This window comes from Camelus dromedarius, chromosome 9 (assembly GCF_036321535.1).
Source record: "Camelus dromedarius isolate mCamDro1 chromosome 9, mCamDro1.pat, whole genome shotgun sequence".
Taxonomy (NCBI): Eukaryota; Metazoa; Chordata; class Mammalia; order Artiodactyla; family Camelidae; genus Camelus; species Camelus dromedarius.
In genome coordinates this window covers 6135432-6156776 of record NC_087444.1, presented here as the reverse complement: position 1 = coordinate 6156776, position 21345 = coordinate 6135432, and the positions used below count along the sequence as shown (strand labels likewise).

The 21345-nt window shown below is 38.0% G+C and overlaps 1 protein-coding gene across 3 annotated transcripts in view; it reads left to right on the top strand.

The window, feature by feature from the left end:
- Window positions 1-21345, top strand: part of DPYD (dihydropyrimidine dehydrogenase) — a 720636-nt gene that overhangs the window by 338428 nt on the left and 360863 nt on the right. For all 3 annotated transcript variants that reach the window (XM_031457506.2, XM_064488745.1, XM_064488746.1), the window contains exon 12: window positions 6790-6974. In XM_031457506.2, coding sequence (XP_031313366.2) covers window positions 6790-6974 — 185 coding nt within the window. The remainder of the gene's footprint in view (window positions 1-6789; window positions 6975-21345) is intronic.

The following is a 21345-nucleotide window of genomic DNA, read 5'->3' as shown; positions in this document are numbered from 1 at the left end:
GCCAGTAACTGAAATAAAGTCACACAGTGACTATTTAACAGAAAGGGGTTGTGATTAATTTAACGAAAAGGAGAAAGAAAAGTTTCCATTGGAAGAGGTGACCTAAAGGTTGAACCTATAAAGCTGATCAAGACTACAATTCTTTACTGTCCCTCCAACCCCCATCTGCTTCATTTTAATTATCCCCATGGTTCCCAGTAGTGAAGCTTTAAGAGACCGTTTCTGGTCCATTTCTGGCTTTCCCTTGACCCCACAGCAAGGGTCAGTGGCAAGGAGGACTCTGGAGTCAGAAATAACTGAACTCATACCCTGGCTTTGCCACTTCTTGGCTGTTTTTAGGATGATAACACCTACCTTAAAGAGTTGTTTTGTGGTCTACATGAGATGACTGTGTGCAAATATCCAGCATTGTGCCTGCCTCACTCAAGGGATCAAAGAATGCTGATCACTTTTCTTAACATTCTTCATGAGGTGAGGATGCTATGAATGAGATGGAAGATGTAATCAGGAGAGAATTTCCTTTGGATAAATTGCTGGAACATGGTAACTGACTGCACGTTGAGATAACTAGAGGGAAAAGATTCAAAGATTACACCAAGATATTTAAGCTCTATTTCTAGGATTTTTGAGAAAGGATAAAAGGAAAAAGCAGCAGTGAAGATTAAAGAGTGATCTTGGAGCCAGGTGGAAAAGCAGAAAACGTGGTGTTATTGAAGCCAAGGGAAGGGGCTTTCGTGAGGAGGAAGTGGTCATCTGTCAAATGCTGCTGAGAAATCAGGGAAGGCAGTGTCATGCTTAGGGTGAGTGTTGCAGCACCCACGTGTGCTTGCACGATCTTGAGCCTAAGGACCTCCCTAAATCTTGTTCTTGGGGTGCCTCACCCCAGGCTGCCCTAGTCCTGGTCCTGAAGTGAGGTGGCCACTGAGAAGAGTCACTGGTGTGGCAAGCTGAATCATCTCCATGGAAAGAGATTCAGTGAAGCCTTGGTCACAGTGAGTAGGAGTCATGAAAAGGCAAGCTTGCTGATGATCAGCTGTGAGATGGGAAAGACCAGAGGAAGCTCCTGAGCTGGGTTTTGGATGTGATGGTTTAGAAGAGACAGTAGAGCATCCACGTTGGAACCTCTAATAGGCAGCGAGAAGGGCCGGAATAAAAGAGTAAGATGATGTTTGAGGTCTTTTCCACAGAGATGAAGCTAAAGGCACAAGAGGACTATAATTTCTGATGCAGAAAAATGTAGTCGACTGAATATTTGAAACCTGGGAAGAGAATAATGATGAAGTAAAGAGGACCCGGATGGAGTCCAAGAAGGACAGTTTAAAAAGAAGGAGAACCCAGATAGAGAAGATTCTGCAGATCAGAGAAGGAGATCAAAACTAATGTGATTCTGCTCTTGGATGCCAAGAAAGACAAAAAGGAGGAGGACTGAGGTCCCAGAATTTGGTGGCCGTAGACAGCATAGTTTCATTAAAAGGGCAGACTGGATGGAGTAACCGGGTGGAGAAAAAGTAGGCAGCCAGTACAAATTTACTGTAAGAAATTAGATAAAGGGCGAGATAAGAATCAGTGAGGAGAGAACCAGGCTAAAAGCCAGTGTTTCAAAATAGGAGAGGAGAGAACATGAGAAAGACAATATTCCAAAAAGGATCACAGGTATTGAGATCCTGGAGGAGTAAGAAGGTATAGAATCAAGGGTAACACTGGAGGGGATTACAGAAAGAAAACGCTGGATCTTCGTTGCCGGCTACGTCGTGGTTGCGGATGGACAGCATATTAACTCAGACACCTAGAGGCAGAGGGAGATGTGAAGGCAACTCCTGCCAACAAGATGCTCATGCCATCTGGACGGACTTGATACTCTTAGTTGAAGGCATTCTCTGGTTCTGTCCCCTCCTTACCCCAGGTTATTCTGTTGAAGGAGCTCTGATATCCTGGCTCTGTAATTAGAATTTATTTGCTATTGCTGAGATTTTGCTTTCAGCTCTGAGTTACTAAGATTATTGCCTCAGCTCGCTTTTTTGTTTCATTGTGCTTCGGTCCTATTGACTAATAGGTTATGTAAAACTGAAGAAGGAGCACATCAATGAATTCATCTCTTTTCAAGATATCATTTTATTATAAATGTTGAAAAATTCTTATTCCCCCCACTGTTTTATAGCATGTCCGACTCTCCAGAGAATACTAGTAACTCTTCTTCATTGTGCTTGCTGTTGTATTCTTTTATTGTTTATGGGAAATTAATTTATATTCATGTACTAAAATATAACATTCTTGACATCTTTTTATAAATACTGAGAAATATACTTGTCATATGCTCGTGGGTTTCTCTTCTACATATATGGCAGCACAGCTACATCAGTTTAATTGACCTTGGCAATCTGCATCTGCTGGTGATGTGTCCCTGAGGGACGGCTTCTGCAATTCTAAGCTGTGGCTTATTGAAGAACTTGTGTGTCACAATACAATTAAGTCTATATAAAAAAAATCGTTTCATGCATAACATTAAGTTGACTAAAAGTTCCTATTTCAAAACCATTTCTTCTTTTAAAGCTACCTCAGAGTGTCTTTGTTTTTTAAATAAGCTCATTCGAACATAGTAGTAATTAAAGCAGAAAATTATCATAAATCTTGAATGTTTGGTATGAATTAAGGATGTTTTCATTCCTTTTAAAGACTGCATAAAATTCCAGGCACCATATCATTTAACACATTTCTCTCCCATTTGCAGAACAGCATAGACTGCGGATAAGCATGTTTGGGGGGTTCTTTTTCAAGTTCTTTTTCTGTTCGTCTGTGGAGCTCTGGAACATATGCTGCAGCCTCTATCAAGATGCAGGCTCGTGGAAATCTGTGGGAAAACTGCATGATCATAGCAGAAAGTCCCTCTCCCCTCACCCCCATTATTTTATAAACAAGAAAGAAAGAAACACAATCCTTCTATTAATATTCATTTAACACTTCATAGGAAATGGCAAGCAGTTATTTGGTTTGCAAATGCAAATATACATTTTTCATTCACTTATGCTTTCTCTCCTTCCAAGCTAGATAAAGGCAGAACAGAAGATAGGCTTCTGAGATGTATTTTTATTATATTCCAAGTTAAATGTATCAGCCGAGATGGAAGGGAGCTGTGAGGAGCTCACAGAAGGGTCCTTACAATGGTGAGGAGGATGAAAGTCTCCCTCATAAGAAGCAGCTAAATAAATGAACTCCTTTCTGACAAATTATGAATAAAAGCACATGGGTCTTTTTTCACTGAATCCTTGATTTATTTGAGTTCTAAGTTAAATACTTTGGGGCTTTAAAAATATGGTTTAATAATAGAAATAACTACTGTATTTCAAAAGAATCATGGAAATCATGAAAGGTATTATTTGGATCCATAATCAGAATAAAAAAAGTTTCAATAAATTAATCCTCTATCTCTCAGTCTCTCCCAGTCTCTCCTTCTCTCATGCTTAAATATTGAGTCCACTGTGCCTACAGGGAAATGATCCGAGTCATCTGATGTTCAAAGTGTGATGATCGGACATTCTTGTGTTAGCTGCTTCGTGTCACTGATTGAAACCGTTTCTGACCCACTGCAGCATTGCTTATATTCTTATAAGTTATCATGTTCTATTTTTGCAATGATCCTTTGTCATTTGGACAGAGGACAAGTCAAAATATTAGATATTAAAATGCAAACAAATTATTTTGATTAATGTAAGCTTTGCTGTACTGTTTAACAACATCATAACCAATTGCCTGACCTCTCATTTTTTCCCAATTTATTTCTTAAATGAAACTATGAACGTATTAAACTTGAAGGCCTCTAAAAAGAGTAGGGGAACAGACACAAGTTACTATACATATAATAGATAAACAATAAGGGCCTACTGTAGAGCACAGGGAACCATATTCAGTTTCTTACACTAACGTGGAGTGGAAAGAATCTGAAAGGAAAATATGTATGTATAGGGATAACTGAATCACTTTTATGTACCCCTGAAAATAACGTTGTAAATCTATTACACTTCAACAAAAAAATTAAAAAAAAAAGTAGGGGAAAAGTTCCGTAGATAATTTTCCAAAGGGGGCTGAGATAATTTTTAATTAGGGAGAAAATTTGTTTTCTGTTTCAGAATACAGTGTCAGAGCGTTGTTTGATTTTTAGTGAGGTTAGTTGCATGTTACAAATGACAGAATAATTAAAACAGTTGATATTCAGGTCCAAGACTTCAAGTTATAACTGAATCAAATATTGAGGAAAGACAGCGTATTTGTAAAAGTAAACATGAGTGTGTATGAATGTTTAGAAATATAAAATAACACAATGTGTATCCAGTGGAGAGACCTGTGAATAGAATGGTGCTTTTGAATTCACAAATGAATATTCTTAGCTTGGCTTATGGTGTTGGTACTAAATATTTTAAGAAACGTAAGAATTCCTTATTAAACACCTAGTAACATCCCTGCCTATTTATTAACTGAGTTAGTGATGGGCTTTAATATTAGAGGGAAATTTGCTACATGCATTTTTAAATCATAAAAAATTATAAAGCATATTACTCAAGAACTTCAGTTTAATTCAACAAGCATTTATCCAGCACCTGCTGTTTATGGTGCATTGTACTCAAGAGTAGATTTGATTCAAGTTTGTGAGATCTGGGGCTTGTATAATATTTAAGGACTTCTCTATTAAAAAAATTACAAATTCAAATTTAGGGACAAGGCCTTGAAGGAGGCCCATGCAAGTAAGAGACCCTGAAGCTTAAGCTTCGATAACTTCACAGTATGTGTGTCTTTGACTCTCATAGCTGCTTTGGGAAATCAAAGATAACCAAGGTATAATCCCTGCCTTGCTTAAGCTTAGAGTGAGTATGTGCTAACCTTTAAGGGTGTTCCTGTAGAAAGTGAGAAAAATGTATGAAAGGGCTTTGATCTCCCAGTGAAATGATTATGAATTCCTTCTCGTTTAAAAATCGTCTGTATTTCAGATCTCTATAGAGCCCAAGTCTTGGACAAATAAGGTCATTGCTTATACAGGAGAATTATTTTTTACCCCGTGTGTGTGTGTGTGTGTGTGTGTGTGTGTGTTTGCACGCGCGCATACCATTCAGTGATGGTGTGTTACAGGTACCATTATTATAATAGGTTGAACTGATGAGCCTTGCTCACCATTGATGCTTTTGCAACTCAAATAACTGTCAACAGATGGTGATGATGATCTGTTATGCAACGGGGAACAAATGATAAAGGTCTCTTTTCTATGTGACCTTTAAAGACATTAGAAAAATCTTCTCAAAATGCCATTCTGCATTGAAAATAATTACATGAATATTTAATTTTACTCTCAATGAAAGGTGAAATTCCATCAGAGATACAAACAATAGAAGATTTTTAAATAAAAACCTGAGCACGATAGCAATGATACATCAACTCATCCATCCATCCATCCATCCATCCATCCATCGAATTGAATGTCTCCTATGCTCCAAATACTGCACTAGGCTAGGGGGCACAGTGTAGGCAGCATGGACAAATTCTTTTTCTCATGGAACCTGCAGTCTTGTGGGGAAAACAATCAACAGTAGTTCCTTATAATAGTTTTCTAAAATTCCAATATTCTTCATGTAAAAGCTATTAATATGTACCAAGGTTGACTTTTTTTTTCGTATTATTGCTCATAAGAGATTGGTTTGAAGTGTCAGAATAACATTTTTCACGTTTGGCTGTTTTATTTTCAACTTGAATTTTTAATCTATTCAACAGCAAACTTTTGTGTTCCAAGATCTTCTAGTGTCTTCTCCTTGAGTTGATGTTGTGATAGTCTCTTTTTAATTGGAGTGAAGGATAACTCCCTTAAGTCTATCCTGAGATGCTGTGCTTAAAATTCATGACATGAATACCTAGAAAGAACATGTCATCTTAAATACTGGCACAGTTAGCTCCATCATATATGGTACCCATCTAACTTCCTTCTCTTCTTCCCTAGATAAACCTCTTCTCTCACTTGCTTTCTTTTATCTCTTCTAAACACCAGGATCATGTGTCTAATCAGTTTCCTTTAGATATGTTTCTTAAAGGAACTCATTCTCTTCCTTTTCCATGACATGTTTAGATTCATTGGAACACAGAATATTTAGCAAATAATTTAAACCTCGTTTACAGAGCCATTTCCACAAGGAACTAATGTTAATGTTTGCATTTCTTGACTTTTACAAAGTAAATGAAACAGAAATTGCTGACTAAATGTAACTATATTCTGGGTCCATTAAATCACTGAACATTATGTGTAAATAATTTGGTGAAAATATAGAAGATTTCATCTCGTTTTGTTTATAAAATGTGCTGTGAAAGGAAGAGATTGGCTGTTGGCTCAAATCCACAATGTAATTTACACCTATGACACACAGGAATAAGTTTAGGATTATATGACTAATAACAAATTTATGAAAATAATTGTTATGGACAAAGTTTTAGAAAATACATTTTATAACCATTAAAATATTTGAAGGGGGACTGTATTTTCCCTCGTCATGGATACCTCAGACCTGAAACATGGCCCGAATCTGTGGTCTTTATGACCTATATGTGAGATGTATTTTGAGTTGGTGAAGCCAGTGCACTTCAAAAGCATTGTTCACCCAGATATTTCATCAACTTTCCATTTTTATGGTTCATTAAAAACAGTTGTGTGAATCCCAAGAATAATAATTAAATCATAATTTTTCTTAATTTTCAAATTATTGTTATGTGATGCACAGATTAGTCATTGCCTGTTGTCTTTTGCTTTTTTTTCCCCAGTAAAAGAAGCCTTGAGCCCTATAAAATTTAACAGATGGGGTCTCCCAGAAGTAGATCCAGAAACTATGCAAACCAGTGAACCATGGGTGTTTGCAGGTGGTGATGTTGTTGGTATGGCTAACACTACAGTGGAATCCGTGAATGATGGAAAACAAGCCTCCTGGTACATTCACAGATACATACAGGTAGGCATTTACCATCAATTTCAGTTAATTTTTTATAATGGATAAGTACTCCTTCATTTCTTTTTGCTACTCACTTATGTGTGCATTTCTAGAAGGCATATAATAATTATATATGAATTATGTCATGTATGTATGTACTTGGATAGAATTTTTAAAATGTGGACTCGATAGCAGAACTGTTTAGTTGATTGAAAATTCATTGTCCATTTCTACCAGTGTAATGCCATGAAGTTCTTCATCCTCTGTGTGCAAAATAATTATCAGTGTTCAAAGACACAGATAATACATTTATCAAATCTAGACGGTACACAGGGTGGTAGGGGATCCGTGTTCCTAATGATCTTACACCATCCAGAAAACTGCGTTGTCTGTCCACTTGGATCAAGTGAGTTCCCATTTACTTCCTAAATTGTATTCACCTAATTGAAAAGAAAACACATATTTTATAAATTTCATTTGTAATTTTTTTTCTTACTATTTAGTTTTATGATACAAATGTAGAATGTAAAAATGATAAAATATGAAGTTAAACATACTGTGGACAGTAACTCTGTGGTCTTGTGGAAAAAGCCATAACTACTAGATTTCAGTTTTCTGTCATTTTGACAAAATGCTTTTTCCTTCTTGCTCTATAATTTCAATGTAGACACAGTGACCTCATTTACATAAAATGTTTCTGGCAAAGTTTGCTCTTGTAAATAAAATCCTTATTCTTTCTTTCCTATTCAGGAGACTCTAAATTCAGTAATATACTTACTGTCTCCCTTTTTTTGGTTTCTCACCTGCTAATGAAATTCGCTTTGTCTTTAGTATTTCCTTGAATATTTTTCTTCCTCTTTGCCATGACCATTTAGTCTCTCCTGGCTGGTCTCCTACCATGTCTGTAATTCATCCATGACTACTTATCTACTAGGTAGGGCCTGGACTTAGTCATGATTACATCGCATTTGTTATGTTCAATTCACCCAACGACTCCCATCCCACCTCCGCATCTCCAAGTAGAAGAGATTGAGATGTTGGGATCTGGGCCAGAATGTGGTGTCCCAGAAATGTGACGCTCTGAGAATGGGTGTAGTCAGCCTACCGGTTTTGTATAGAGTCCAAGGTGTGATTTAGGAAGCAGTGTTTTGGAGAGATGACAAATCTAAAATTAAGAATGCTGTCCAAATCAGTCGTAAATCAAAAGGGACTAGGCTAGGAAGAAAAGGGGGAAAGGAATGTGATTTTAACAGACAGGAACCTGAGAACACAAAGGAGACATGTCAGCTGTGGTGCCAGCTCTAGTCCCTGCATCTTTGGAGAGTCGCCAGGGCTCATACACGGTGGGAGCAGTTCAGGACAACCGCCCAGCGTGGGCTTCTGCTTTGGCTCTTTTTGCTTCTTTCTGTCCCAAGACTTATCACTCTGTACTTTCATTTTCTCCTTCTACCCTTATTTCTTATTTTTGTAGTGTTCTCAAGGCTCCCTGGCACTTCCTCCTGCGTGACTCCCTCATCTGTGTCTCCAGCAGGGCATTCTCTTCCACGATCCAGCACGTGCTGAATGTCTTCACTTACCTAACCTGTGTTTAAAATGCACTGCTCTGCTTGGGTGTGTGTCTTGCCTACGTGTCAGGCTCACTGCTTTTAACCAAACCACCATCTCCTAAAGCTGTTCCACCTCCAGGATTTGACGTTTCTTATTCCCAGAGTCAAATCCCCTAAATCAGTGGTGCTCAGACTCTGGGTTACTCACACTAATAAAACTTTCAAAATCAATTTGGGAACTAATGCAGGTCTGACAGCCTCTTATTTTTCTGAGTCACAGCATTAAAACAAACACTCAAATACATGACATTATAACATTTACTCGCATATATTAACAGGAGAGTTTGTGAGAAAAGTGGGAAACAGCGCAGTCTCAGGATAGAGGTGGTTCCTAAGAAATCAGAATCGGAAGATTGACACTAGCATGTTCACACACACAAGGATGCTTCTCTCATAAAACAGCACCGCTGTACACACCCATACTTACGAGCTATTTAGCTAGATTTTCTTTTCTTCTTCTCTCTCTCATATATGTCTGGTCAATTCTATCCCTGTAAAAAAAAACTTTCATACACTTACTTTTATTTACTTATTTTTTTGTGTGGAATACAACTTTTGGTTGCCGACATCTCACTGACCAGTCTGTTAACTCCTTCAAGAAATGAAAGTTTAATCAGGAAAAGAGAAAAGACTTTTGTGTTAGGCCGGATGAAACCTAGTGAAAATGTGAGTTCACTTTGCAGGAGTGAAACCTGTGGGATTGAAAAACTAAAATCGAGCATAGGCCAATGGAGAATGGCATGTGTTTTTTTTTTTTTCTAAATATTAAATACATGTATAGCTTTTACATCAAAAGACATAGAGAAGGTTTACTATAGTTTATGGTTGTGGTTTCATAGTGCTTCACAATTATTGTTTACAAAGATTCTTTTTTTCTTTTTACTTCCCTGAATCTGATAAGTGTGTAGAAAAAAAATTACAATCATTTTACATAGCTTCCGCTTACTTATGAAAGGAAAGACACAAACCTTTAGGTATGATGAACAGAAAAGTGCATGTGCTTTAAAAATATATACTGTTAGGAAAGATAGCGTTTGAAATATAAAATTTTAAATCTGTGACCAGTACGAATTTTGGATTTGGCTGAAGGATTCAGACTTGTCAAACAAAGTATTAAATTACATTTTAAAAATAGAGTAGAAATGACAGGTAGGTAAAAATCTCTGCCAGGTAACATCAGCCCTTCTACCTTTCTGTGGGGCTGTTGGACGTGACATGCTGAGCAGCAGTGAGACCGAAACGGAACCTGCACCCAGAGTGGATTTTTCTCTCTCTACACTGTCGTTAACTTAGTTCTGGCCTCTGTCACCTCTTGAAATCGCCTCCAATTGCTCCTGTCACATCCAGTGCCCTCATACTGCAGCCAGGGTCATCTTTCTAGAATACAAGTTTGATCATTTCCTCATTTAAAACCCTTCAGAGGATTCGCTTTCCGCTCAAGGCAAAGCTCGAATTCCTGTGTCAGTCTGCCTTCCCCCGGCACACCAAGATTTCCCCTCCATCCGCCCCTTTCCCAACTCCGCCCATTTCATTCAGCTGTGTCCCTCTTGTGCTTCAGATTTTACTTCCTCCTGTGCTTCGGGAACGTGTTCCTCCTTCTGAGCTCTTTAGCTCCTACACTTCCCTGATGGAAGCCTTCCTACTGGTCTCTCCCTACACAAGCCAGTGACAGACTGTTTATTATTATACTCTCAAAATAAAGAGTGCATTCATCTATTAGGTAGGGAAAAGATGTAGAGATAATTGATTTTAAAGGAATTTAAAGAGAAGCTAAGAAAACATGGATTTGTTATGTAAGTTCATTAGCACTGTAAATAAATAGTATTTTCTTACTAATGTAGCATTTGTTTAGAAAACTTTCTATGAGGCCTGAAGAGTATTCATGAATGAAAGTTTCTAACACCTTGTCTTATACATTTGTTTGGGAGAAAATGAACACTAGACAGTGGACTTTAAAAAATGATTTTATACATATTTATAGTATGTATTCATGCATACAATCATTGCAATTAGATATTTAGAATTTTTTTTGTAATACTTTTTTTCAGATAAATGTCATTATTTAAAGACACTCATATTGGGATTTCAGTTATATCCATAGTTGTCTGAAGAGAGCCTCACTAAATTTTATCAGTTGATTTAATCAATTACCTCGCATTGAGTACCAGCTGTTGGGCTTAACACGACTTTGGGACGGTACCAAAGTGAATAAATGAGGAGAGGCATAACATAATAGTTAGAAATTTGGGCTCTGAATTAAACAGACCTGATTTCAAACCCAGTTTCAATACTTTCGAACTGTATGACCTCCAGAAAGTCACTTCATTCCTCCAGGACATGGTCTTCTTAGGAGTAAATAAATTATTTATTAATAAGAAAGCAGTAACAGAGTTGCTACCCTACTGGGTTTCAGGGAAGAATATGTGAGAGAACTTATGTTAAGGTCTTAGAAAGAATCTGAGCTATAAATATTTGTTGTTTGTGGATTACTGGAGATTATTCCCTTTGGACTTTTAAAATGGTATAAGAAACAAAGTACAAAGCAGGAGACTTGGGACAGAAAGCCAGAGTGTATTGTTTGATGGAGAAGGACTGAAAGAGGCTATTGCAGGTAATTACAAGGGCATTTTATTTAGCCGTTCATTTATTCATCCATATGCCATACACATCCATGTATCCATGTAGTCATTCACATGTGGGTTCATTCAATCATTCAATAAACAGTAACTTTTTAAAAAATAGTGCTTTGAAAATAGTTACGTAAACATACATCTAATACAAAATAATGAATGCAACAATAAAAATGTGAAGGCACAATGTAGTAGGGAAGAGATAATGATTGATTCTGTCTGGATGTGGGTATCAGGATGTGGAGTCGGCAAAGACTTCATAAAAATCAAGATACAGGTAAAGAGGGAAGATTAAAAAAAAAAAAAACTGGAAGAATGCTGAGTGATTTGAATTGCTGGAACCTAAAGAACGCTGCTGGTAAGATTGTGTATCTTGCCCGCTGCACAAGGGGTGCCCAGACAAGGGTGCCAGCGGGCTGAAATTCAGAGCAAGCCCCACTCACCAAACAAATGGTTCCTTTGGTTGTGCTGTGTCTAGTCAGAGGCAGGAGTGCCTTCCTTGAGCTTTCTCAAAAATGCTTTCTGCTTCCTCCGTAAACCTTGCACCTGTCCAAAACTTCTTTTTATTTCACCAAAAGGCAGTCTGGGCTAGTGGAGGCCCTGAACATAGGAAAAATGGGAGAAGGGATCCGTTATTATATTGGGTCAGAACACGATGAGGTTACCCAGTTTTGGAATTTAATGTGGGGTATGTAAGGAGGTAGGAATATGGTAGGAATTGTTTGAATAAAGAAGTGATAGTGTCAGGTCTGGAATTAATACAGAGAGGAACGTTTTCTGAGTTGTCAACGTTTCCTTCCTTGTAAGCCATTATTTTATAATATTAAACTTACTCTTCTTTCATTAGTTCTACTGATAAGTGATGCAATATGCCTTCACCTTAACTTGTTTATACTGTTATGATGGTAATGGAGTCCAGGCATAGTTGAGTTTTCTCCTTCCACTAAATGAGAACACTGAATATCAAGGATCGTTTTGACAGTGTACCCAGAGAAAGAGAATGTGACTGGAAGAATGACTTCAGGTAAACAGCAACAACAAATTCTATAAATTTTAAAATTTACTTATATCTTCCTAATGGATTTATGTACTTAAGGACTGTGTGTATGTGGCTGTGTGTGTGTGGATGTGTGAGGACTGATGGACAGATAAAAAGTTCTGTATTAGGAAAAAAGAGACATTAGCCACATTAACCCGTCAACCTTTCTTCTCTAAAGGAGCTTATAATGATGTTTGAATTCAGTTATTTCACCCATGTGAAACAGTTAGAGAAAAATATATGATACGACATAAAGGAAAGTTAAATTTACTGCAACCAGTAAATGCTGAAGTAGTCAAGGAGCAGAAGTCACTGGTGATGGGAATTGTTAGCAAAGACTCACAAAAGAAGTGGTCCTGGGTTTGTATCCTCCCGGAACACGCCTTTTCTCTTTACTTGTCAAAGGCTGAAATAATGGTACTAACTGTTTAGCATGTATCCTGTATTGAGCTTTTTTTTTTTTTGGTTAAAACGACCCTGCTAAATGGGCATCATTATCTTCACTTCACAGCTTGTAAAAATAAAGGCTCAAATGGGAAACCTACTCGAGGTCAGTATCTTGTTAGTAAGGAAGCCAGGATTAGAACACTCAAACGTCCATCTACTGTGTTCCCCTGTACCGAACTACTTCCCTAGTCCTTTTCAACTCTGGATCCTTATCCTTCTTGCCAGCTAGCAGAAGTCCTCGGTATCTTCTCCTACAGTATGTGTTAAAATGTAAAAGTATAATAATGCAATAGAACTTCTCCTGAGAGTTCCTCTGTAGTTTGAAACTGAAATTGGAAGATTGTGCTGTAGTCTGTGTATAACTTAGTTCTGGTTAAAAATAGGCCTTAACCTGAACGATTAAGTGGATAAAAAAGTTCTAGGAATATGAACATTCCGGAGAAAGAAAACAGAGGGGCAGTTAGCTCAGTCAGTATGCTGAAAGACCTAAATCTAATCGTTAGATGGGGAAAAAATGAGGCATGTCATTACATAGGTAAATCCAGAACACCTGTTAACAATAAATTGGTTAAATCCAGAACATTTATTTAAGAACACAAGAGTACAAAAATGTTATCCTATGAACAATAATCAATAATTAGTCAGTTAATCCAAAAAAGTTAAAGTGGGAAAGTATAAAAAGGATCCACACGTACGTTAAGTGTATCATTTTATTTTACAGCATTTAGATACTTTCTCATTTTTATTCCTCTTACCAAAAAAAGCAGGGCCAAAAACTTTTGTATCCAGCCATTGGCATTTGATCATGTTTCTTGTCTAAACTTACCTATAATGTATTTTCTACAACTTCTCGTTTTCTTTTTTTACAGTGAAGCAACATTTTCAAGGAACATGCTAAGCAATTTTATGGATTTTTAAATGGTTGCCCTGAAGTCATTTCAATTGTTTAACCCACACCTAATTTGACAGTATTTTTTTTTAATAACTCACCTTTATATTATATTTTGAAAACATTTAACTTAGTTTTCACAGACTCAAACCTCTTTCTTTTCACATTTGCATAGCTCATCGATTTATATAACTTTTATTTACACTTAGCGCCAAAGGAAATGGGGTAAGGAGCATACAACTGATGCTTAATAAGCACACAACTCAACGGGTGGAGTAGAAAGTTCAGGGGAACACAGAGGTACCCCATCCATTTCAAACATTCAGTGCTCCTTGGCCTTCCTTTGAGTGTTCCTCAGAGGAAAAGGAGAGGAGACGCTAGTCCAGTGAGTCTGTTTAGTGCAGCTAACGTGGTTAAGAGAGCCTGTCCGGTGCCTAAGGTCCTACTTTACCAAGAAGAGGACTTAATCCCAAATGTTATTAATTTACAAAAATACAACCATTCAAAAGATTCAGCACTGACTTTGTTCTAGTATTAACGTATAAACAAAAATTTAGTCACAAAATGTAGAGGGAAACAAGACTGCATGGTATCTCACCATGCTGTGACCTCCTCTGAGAAGTTGGAGACAGAACACAAGCTTGATTCTTTTAAGTCTAATCCAAAATCAGAGGCTCGTTTTCCCTAAAGCAGTCATAGTGATTCTCAGAAAATGATCTTATAAACATGAGACATTTTGTCAGATAAAGCAATCTAAATATAAGGAAATTATCATCTTAAAGCCCACTGGTTTGATTATGTCATTAAAGTGATCCTTTAGTCACGTTACTATTCGGTGACTCAGAATTCTATTTTAATTTCACTATTTCTTAGATGCAACATTAAAAAAAACACAATGTTTATTACTAGTATTGGAAGGGTTTAACTAAATTTACATATTGCTGCTATGAAAGCAGTTGTAGTGATATAAAGATGAATATTGAAAGACCAAAGACAAGAGTTATTAGTGGAGAAATAAATATAGAATGAACAGGTAGGAATAGAAATTCAAATAAAGGGAAGAATTTATATAGAACTTCTTTAACAATAGTCAAGAAATGAAGAGGATAACACCTAAAATTCATTAGAAACTGCAAAGGATAAGGGAGACATTGGGTCATTAAACATTAAAAAAAAAAAAGTTTTGGTTACTGTGTTTACAAGTGACTTTAGAAGTGTCTGAACTTAGTTACAAAATAGTTGAAGTTCAACAGTTACAGATACTGTTTATTGGCAGTCAGCATTTGAGGTCAACTTTCAAAAGTAACAGGAAGCTCATGTTATTATTGGTTTAGTTTCAGCATTCCTTCAGTATCCATGAGTTTGTCCGCATGCATGTTCTCCAATGACACTTTTTCCTCAAATCTTTACCCTTGAATGAATATGCTATATTCCTATCATAAGGATCCATGTTTAAGTGTCTGATACTGTTATGATTATTTCATTTATGATTATTTCTTTATGTTCTTCTTCCCAGTTTGTCAGTCCCCCCTGAAACTAATTCTTGGGGCAGAATTATCTTAAAACATATATACAAGATACACACATAAATATTCTGGTGTCATACTGGATCTAAAATGTCTTTCCTAACCCTGTAGGATCACAGAACACAGGTATCTTTTAAGGTTTAGCTTTCTACAGTGTTACGTACCTCCAGTGAAGTCTGTGTGATAGTCTAGTGAAGGTTACAATGAAGCTCTCTCATAGCTGATGTGTTTCTACTCAATTGTATACAGTGTGCAGGTGTATTTTGAAATAGATGTTTGTAAAGTTCTTCAAAACTATCATAAATTCCTTGCGTTCATGACCTGCTTTTCTACTGCTTGAAGTTTTTTGTGTATCTTCTTTTGGTTTGATTGAGGCACAAAAGAATCCCTGGTTACTGAGGGAACTAGGTATCTCAAGGGGTTGGTAATGAGACACAGAGCCTTTAACCTCTGGGTCACTAGTTCCGATCTGCCCCAGGTCAGGAGTGACAGAAAGTCATTACCATCTGATAGTAGTTCAATAGGCTGGGTGAAACGGATTTGGGATTTCAGGGCTTGGTGGAGAGAGATTCGTGGCGTATTCTCACCGTAGAGTGAGCAGCTACAAAAATGGTGGTTGTGATTTTAGTTTGAAGAGAAAGGAGTCGTCTAGTCTTTGCTAAGTCTTTCATCTTCTCTCTGTGAGCTGGGACTCCTACTGGCGGATTTGTTGATGGAATGTTGTGAGAAAGCTGGACTTGTGTCTGTGTGAATTTGTGATTTGGGGCCATGAGACGAACATCCGTAAGGAATGCCTGTCTGTCACTGTTACTAATGAAGTCCAGTTCAGCATCACTAAGTTCACTCGTAACAAGTGATTTCAGTCTCAGATGGTGATTAGTCCCAGATTGAAAGTTACGTCATTCATGTCTCCTGTTTCTTCAGTGCCTTTCTGCATATCTTTTTTAAATGTTTCATTTTCCTTTTCAATCATATTATTAATTTTATCTACACTTGGACATATGACTGAACATTTAGAGAGGACTGTTCATCCTTGTCAGTCTTTCACATGAGAAATACTGACTTAACGGGCAAGAGCTGAAAATTGTAAGATCACTTTGAAGATGGGCTCAATTCAAAATTGAGCAAAGTGCAGAAGGATCATTGCTATGAAGCTATTGAATTATGTGCCTTCATATCAATAAATGGAATCTTTCCTCCTCTGCCATTTTTAGGATTTGAGATTATGTAAGAGATTTTGTCTTTCTAATATCCTTAGTGAACAGCCAGGTTATTAAAACTTTTTGATTTGGGCATCTCTTTAAAAGGTCTCTTTCTAAAGAGAGAAAGGGCCTGTGTTTCTACTTGAAAGATTTGTAAGATCACAACATTTTTTTTAATAATGAAATATTTACAGTTTTATTCTATGTTGGGCCTTAACTTTTTTCCAAATGAACCTACATTTTTGGATGTTGCAATTTTAAAGCTCTCTCTAATACTTGTTATGATGTGAAAATAAAATCCAAAGAATGGTCGTAATGGTGCTTTGTGTTTAAAATTTCTGCTCTGGACAGAGATGAACGGTTGCTAAAAATACAGCAGTCTGTGATTTTAGAAAACAAACTTAGAAGAACTTATCTGTGTCCAAGTGTCTGTTGCTGAGAAGACCTTCAGTGCCAACTTTAAATAAAAAAGCACTTGTTATCATCAGCATTGCCTAAAATATCACTGTAATTCCACATCTTCAAAGGCATGCTTTTGCCCCGAAATGTACCAGTGGTTTCTACAGTATCTGAAGAACTACGATTTGAGAATTAGAAATTTAAATCGCGCAGGCTTCACATTAGAGTGTTTCCGTTCCCCTTTGCAGGTTTTGAGGCAGCTTATTCGACCTTACAGTCTCACCAGGAAGCTAATGGGAAAGCCTTGCAGCAATCTTCACAGGAAAGTTTCCAAATGTCAAGTGTCATCTTTCCAGCTGTTAGATGAATGGGTAGCCAAGAGGCATTTATTTGGGTGTGCAGCCCCTGTGAAATCTGGGCGAGGCAGGAGAAAAGGCTATAATTTGGTGGTTAGTTTACCAGCATTGGTATAGTTGCAAATCTCCTAGCCAAGCAAAGGACTTCATTTTGTGGCTTAATGATTGACAGCCAACTGCAGTGTTCTCACACTTAAGAGAATAAAAATGCCTTTAAAAAAAGGCATCATCAATATGTCATATTAATTTTTGAATCCTCCACTGCTTCAGATAAAAACAATCTTATCAACAGAGCTGGCTGCTTCTTCTCTAAACCCCTCTCCCACTGAGAGGAGGTAAAGCTTTTCAAATGACAACTGTATTAAAATCTTGAGACCTATTGAAAAAGTGTCCTCTAGTTTAAGATATATTTCAAACTCTTTAATTCCTTTGTTGAGAAGATTGATATAAATCACTGCCCACTGTCAGGTTGAAAAACAATGAATATCAATAAAAAGACAGTTTTAAATCATAATGGATTTAGTTTGAGATAGTAATAGCCTCCAAAAAATAATATTGAAGTATATCATGGCTAAATGCTGTTTCCATGCTAAGTTTTTCCACTTGGTCAGGATCACGGTATTGAGATGACTTCAGCGCCATTTCTCATCGGGAAACTGGACCTTCAGACTGAACGGGAATCAGAAGTGCACGTGATCTCATTTTTATCCCTTTCGATGGGAAGTAGTAAAGTGAAATTTGCTTACAGTTACTGAAAAATGAAGTCCATTTCAAGTGCTTATAAATAAGCATACAATAAACCCCCAGAACTGTCTATAGAATTTGCCTTTTGCGGCAGTAAGTTCATGTTAATTTTTGTTGTGTCCCCTAGTTAATATTTTAAAATATTATTAAGTATCAGAGACAACACATTTTCTATTAAAAATTAAGTTTTAATAATGTGTACATTTCTGTGTATGAAGGTGTATTTTTTATAACATCTATACGTTGTAAAAAGAAATCAACGGAAAAATGAGGAACGGGCCTGTATCTAATGGAGCTATCAAAACAAAACTATCTAGTTGGTGATAGGGGAAGAAAATGCCATGACTAATAAGTAATTTTAATGCCTTTTATTGACTTTGTATAAGGTTCCAAACCTTATTAAATGGCAGTGTTTGACCTGAAAAGTAATTTAAAATGAAATTGTCTCCATAAAAGCAGAATATTTCCTAACCAATATAGCAGTAGATTGCTACTTCAGGCAGATAACTGAAGATTAGAATGGGCAGAAAAAAAAAAAAATAACTGAAAAATCTGATCCATGCCATATAGAACCTGATCTCAGTGTGTGCTTGTGTTGCACAGAAGTTAGCCACTGCAGTGTCACTCAGTCCAAGTGGGCTATAGGTGTTGAGAATTCCTTGCCAAATCTCTAAGCCCTTGATGCTTGGAGCTGTGTGGTGCTGATGGCTATCACAGTAGAACAAAGCGCTGAAAACCTTTAGTTTGCTGGGAGAAATTCAAATGTCGAGTAACTCAGAAATTTCAGCTAGGATTCTGTTCTCTGAACTCAATGAATTAGTGAAGGCTTGTATAAATAGTACAGGATCAGATTGAAATACATCCTGATAGGGGTGATTTAATGGAAGCCTGAAAGTCAAGAGGCCTGGGTTCAGGTCCTGACTTAATTCCCCATTAGCGCTGCCTTCAGACCTCTGGGAACGGCATGCCGCCTTCCGGTTACCTCACTAACGGCGGCGAGGCAGCATGGTGTAGTCACGGAGGTGGAAGTCCCAGTTCCGAGACTTAAAACCTTTTAGAATTTCAGATGCGTTATTTTGAACCTCACTACTTTCATCCATAAAAAGGACAAAGTTATAATTTTATGGTTCTGAAACCCAAATAATGTGTGTTGAAAATAAAGAATCCAGTTTGCTGAATACCCGCTCTACGCTGGTTGTCTTTCTAGGGGCTTAACATTCATGTTATACTTAAATTACCTTTGGAGAAGCCATTTTTCCCATTTTACAAATTAGAAAGCCTGTATTGAAGCTGGCAAGAAGGACTTGGAGATCGTTTGATTCAACCCCTTAACATATAAGGCAGGAATCTGAGGAACAGACTTTAAAAGAGTAAATTCAAGTAATGGGAGTTCACTTAGGAGAACAGAATAATAGAACTATCTGAAAGGGCTTTAAAATGCACAAGTTAAAGATCTTCAAAGCGATAAAGACAGCAGTAACATCCACCCGAAGGAACAGGAGAAAGGTAATGCCATTCTTGGTACGTTGAAACCATGGACCGGCCATGCCGGCGCTTGCACCCAAGTTTTTCCATTCTCAGCCCTGCTGCTCTTTTCAGTAACCATCCGGCTTCTTCCTCACCGTGTTCTCTTTGGTTGAGCTTTAGCTGAGCACGTGGAAGGCAGAACACGCGGGTAAGTTCCTGCCAGTGGTCAGAGAACTCAGCACCAGAGTGGGGATGAGAGCAGTGCTCGTGGACTTCTGTAATTTATACAGCTAGCCCTCAGAATTATCTTATTTCATTTTTGGATCACTTTGCATGTATTGCACAATGACTCCATGCCAGCCAACGTCCCAGAGGAGCGCGGTGATTTTTCTGTCGGTTTTGTTCTGTGTGGTATCTTCCATGCCTAGAACAGTTCCGACCTCATAGTAGGTGGCCAGCCAACAAATGCCTACCATAGGGAAGGCAGTTGATAACTACGGTTGAAAACTGAATGCGCTGAGGAAATGTTTTAGCTTACAGTGCACATGAGGTTTAGGAAGTAGATTTTACAAATTGACTTGGCTCATTGGTGATAAATACTACTTTCAACTGCTGAGACAGGTGGCGGGGCACAACCAGTACGGGAACGGCAGTGGGGAAATGAGCATACCAGCGCGTTACGGTTTTTGTCGTTTGAGTCCCACAACCATCTTTCACAACAGTTGCCTTCAAGATGAGACAAATGAGTTCTAAAGCAGCCTAACTGGCCTGTCGAGGGCTGCGAAGTGACCTCCAAGGGACTGTCCTGGTTTTCTCCCTGCGTCTCACCCCTGCCTTAGCCATTTCTGAAACTTCCCTTCTCTTCCCGGAAATACAGGGGTTAATAGGTTAGCAAAAAAGCAGGCCTTGCCTGGTAGGTTGCTGACTTACAATTGTGAGCTTTTTATTTCAAGTCTTAATATTTAACATTGCTGCTGTCACCTTTCTTAAATGTCAGCTTCTTTTATTTACCTTCATCACTCTTACCTTGATCATACTGAGTCCTTTGTGCCACATGGATTTGCTGTCAGGCACCACCCTGTGCTGGTCACCAGGCTTTTCTTCCTCGAGTCATTGACATCTTGTCAGCAGTGTCACCACCTTTGCCCCTGGGCCTGTGAATATGGCAACTGTTACCTCCTTGATTGACACTTTTGAAAATTTATCAACATGTTATTTAGTATTTGGGGTGGGGAGAATCCTTGGCTAACTTAGAAGCCATTTCTTAAAGTTAAATGACTATTTTATCCTTTTAGTCGACCCTTAGGGTTGTATGAAAAAGAGGTTCTGTGTCATAGTCTTCGTGCAGTTCTCTTAATGGGTAATATTACAATTAGTAGAAGGTGGAAGAAACCAATGTTACTGCTATAGCTTAATTGATATATTGGACCATTCATTTCAGAGTCATAAGAGGGGGTACCAAAACTCTGTTGATACATGCGTGACTCTTTGCTCACCTCCTTCTGGCTCAGATGTTACCTTATTAAAGAAGCCTCTGTGGGTACCAAGTGGAAAACGTCTTTGGCCTTAGCCATACTATTCCCTAACCCTCATAGTCTGCATTCTGTTTCTGAGGACAAACCACTTCAAAACATAGTATTTTGAGTCCCTGAACCCAGTTCCAACATGTGTGTGTGGCAGGGAAGGGTGGTGGTTCTGTACAACACCAAGCAATGCTCGGGGCACCAGATGGGTACTCTACACTTTAACTCTGTTCTTATACTGTGTACCTGGACGTAGTGTCATATCGCACAGGCAAGGGGTCAGCCCCGCAAGACTGCTACGTCCCTCCCTTCTCCCACTTCAGATGCCCACCACCACGTGCGGGTTATCACCTGTGTTTCCGACCAGCCGGAGGTTCCAACGCCCACTCCAACTCAGGGTGCCAACCGCAAATCCAGGTTGTTATCTGCACATCTGGCAGCCTGGCCAGAGGTTCCCGTGAACCCTCCTGGAGTCCAGTTACTTTGCTAGAGCAGCTCCCAGAGCTCAGAGGAACATTTTACTTACTAGATCCCTGGTTTATGTGAAAGGATATCACTCAGAG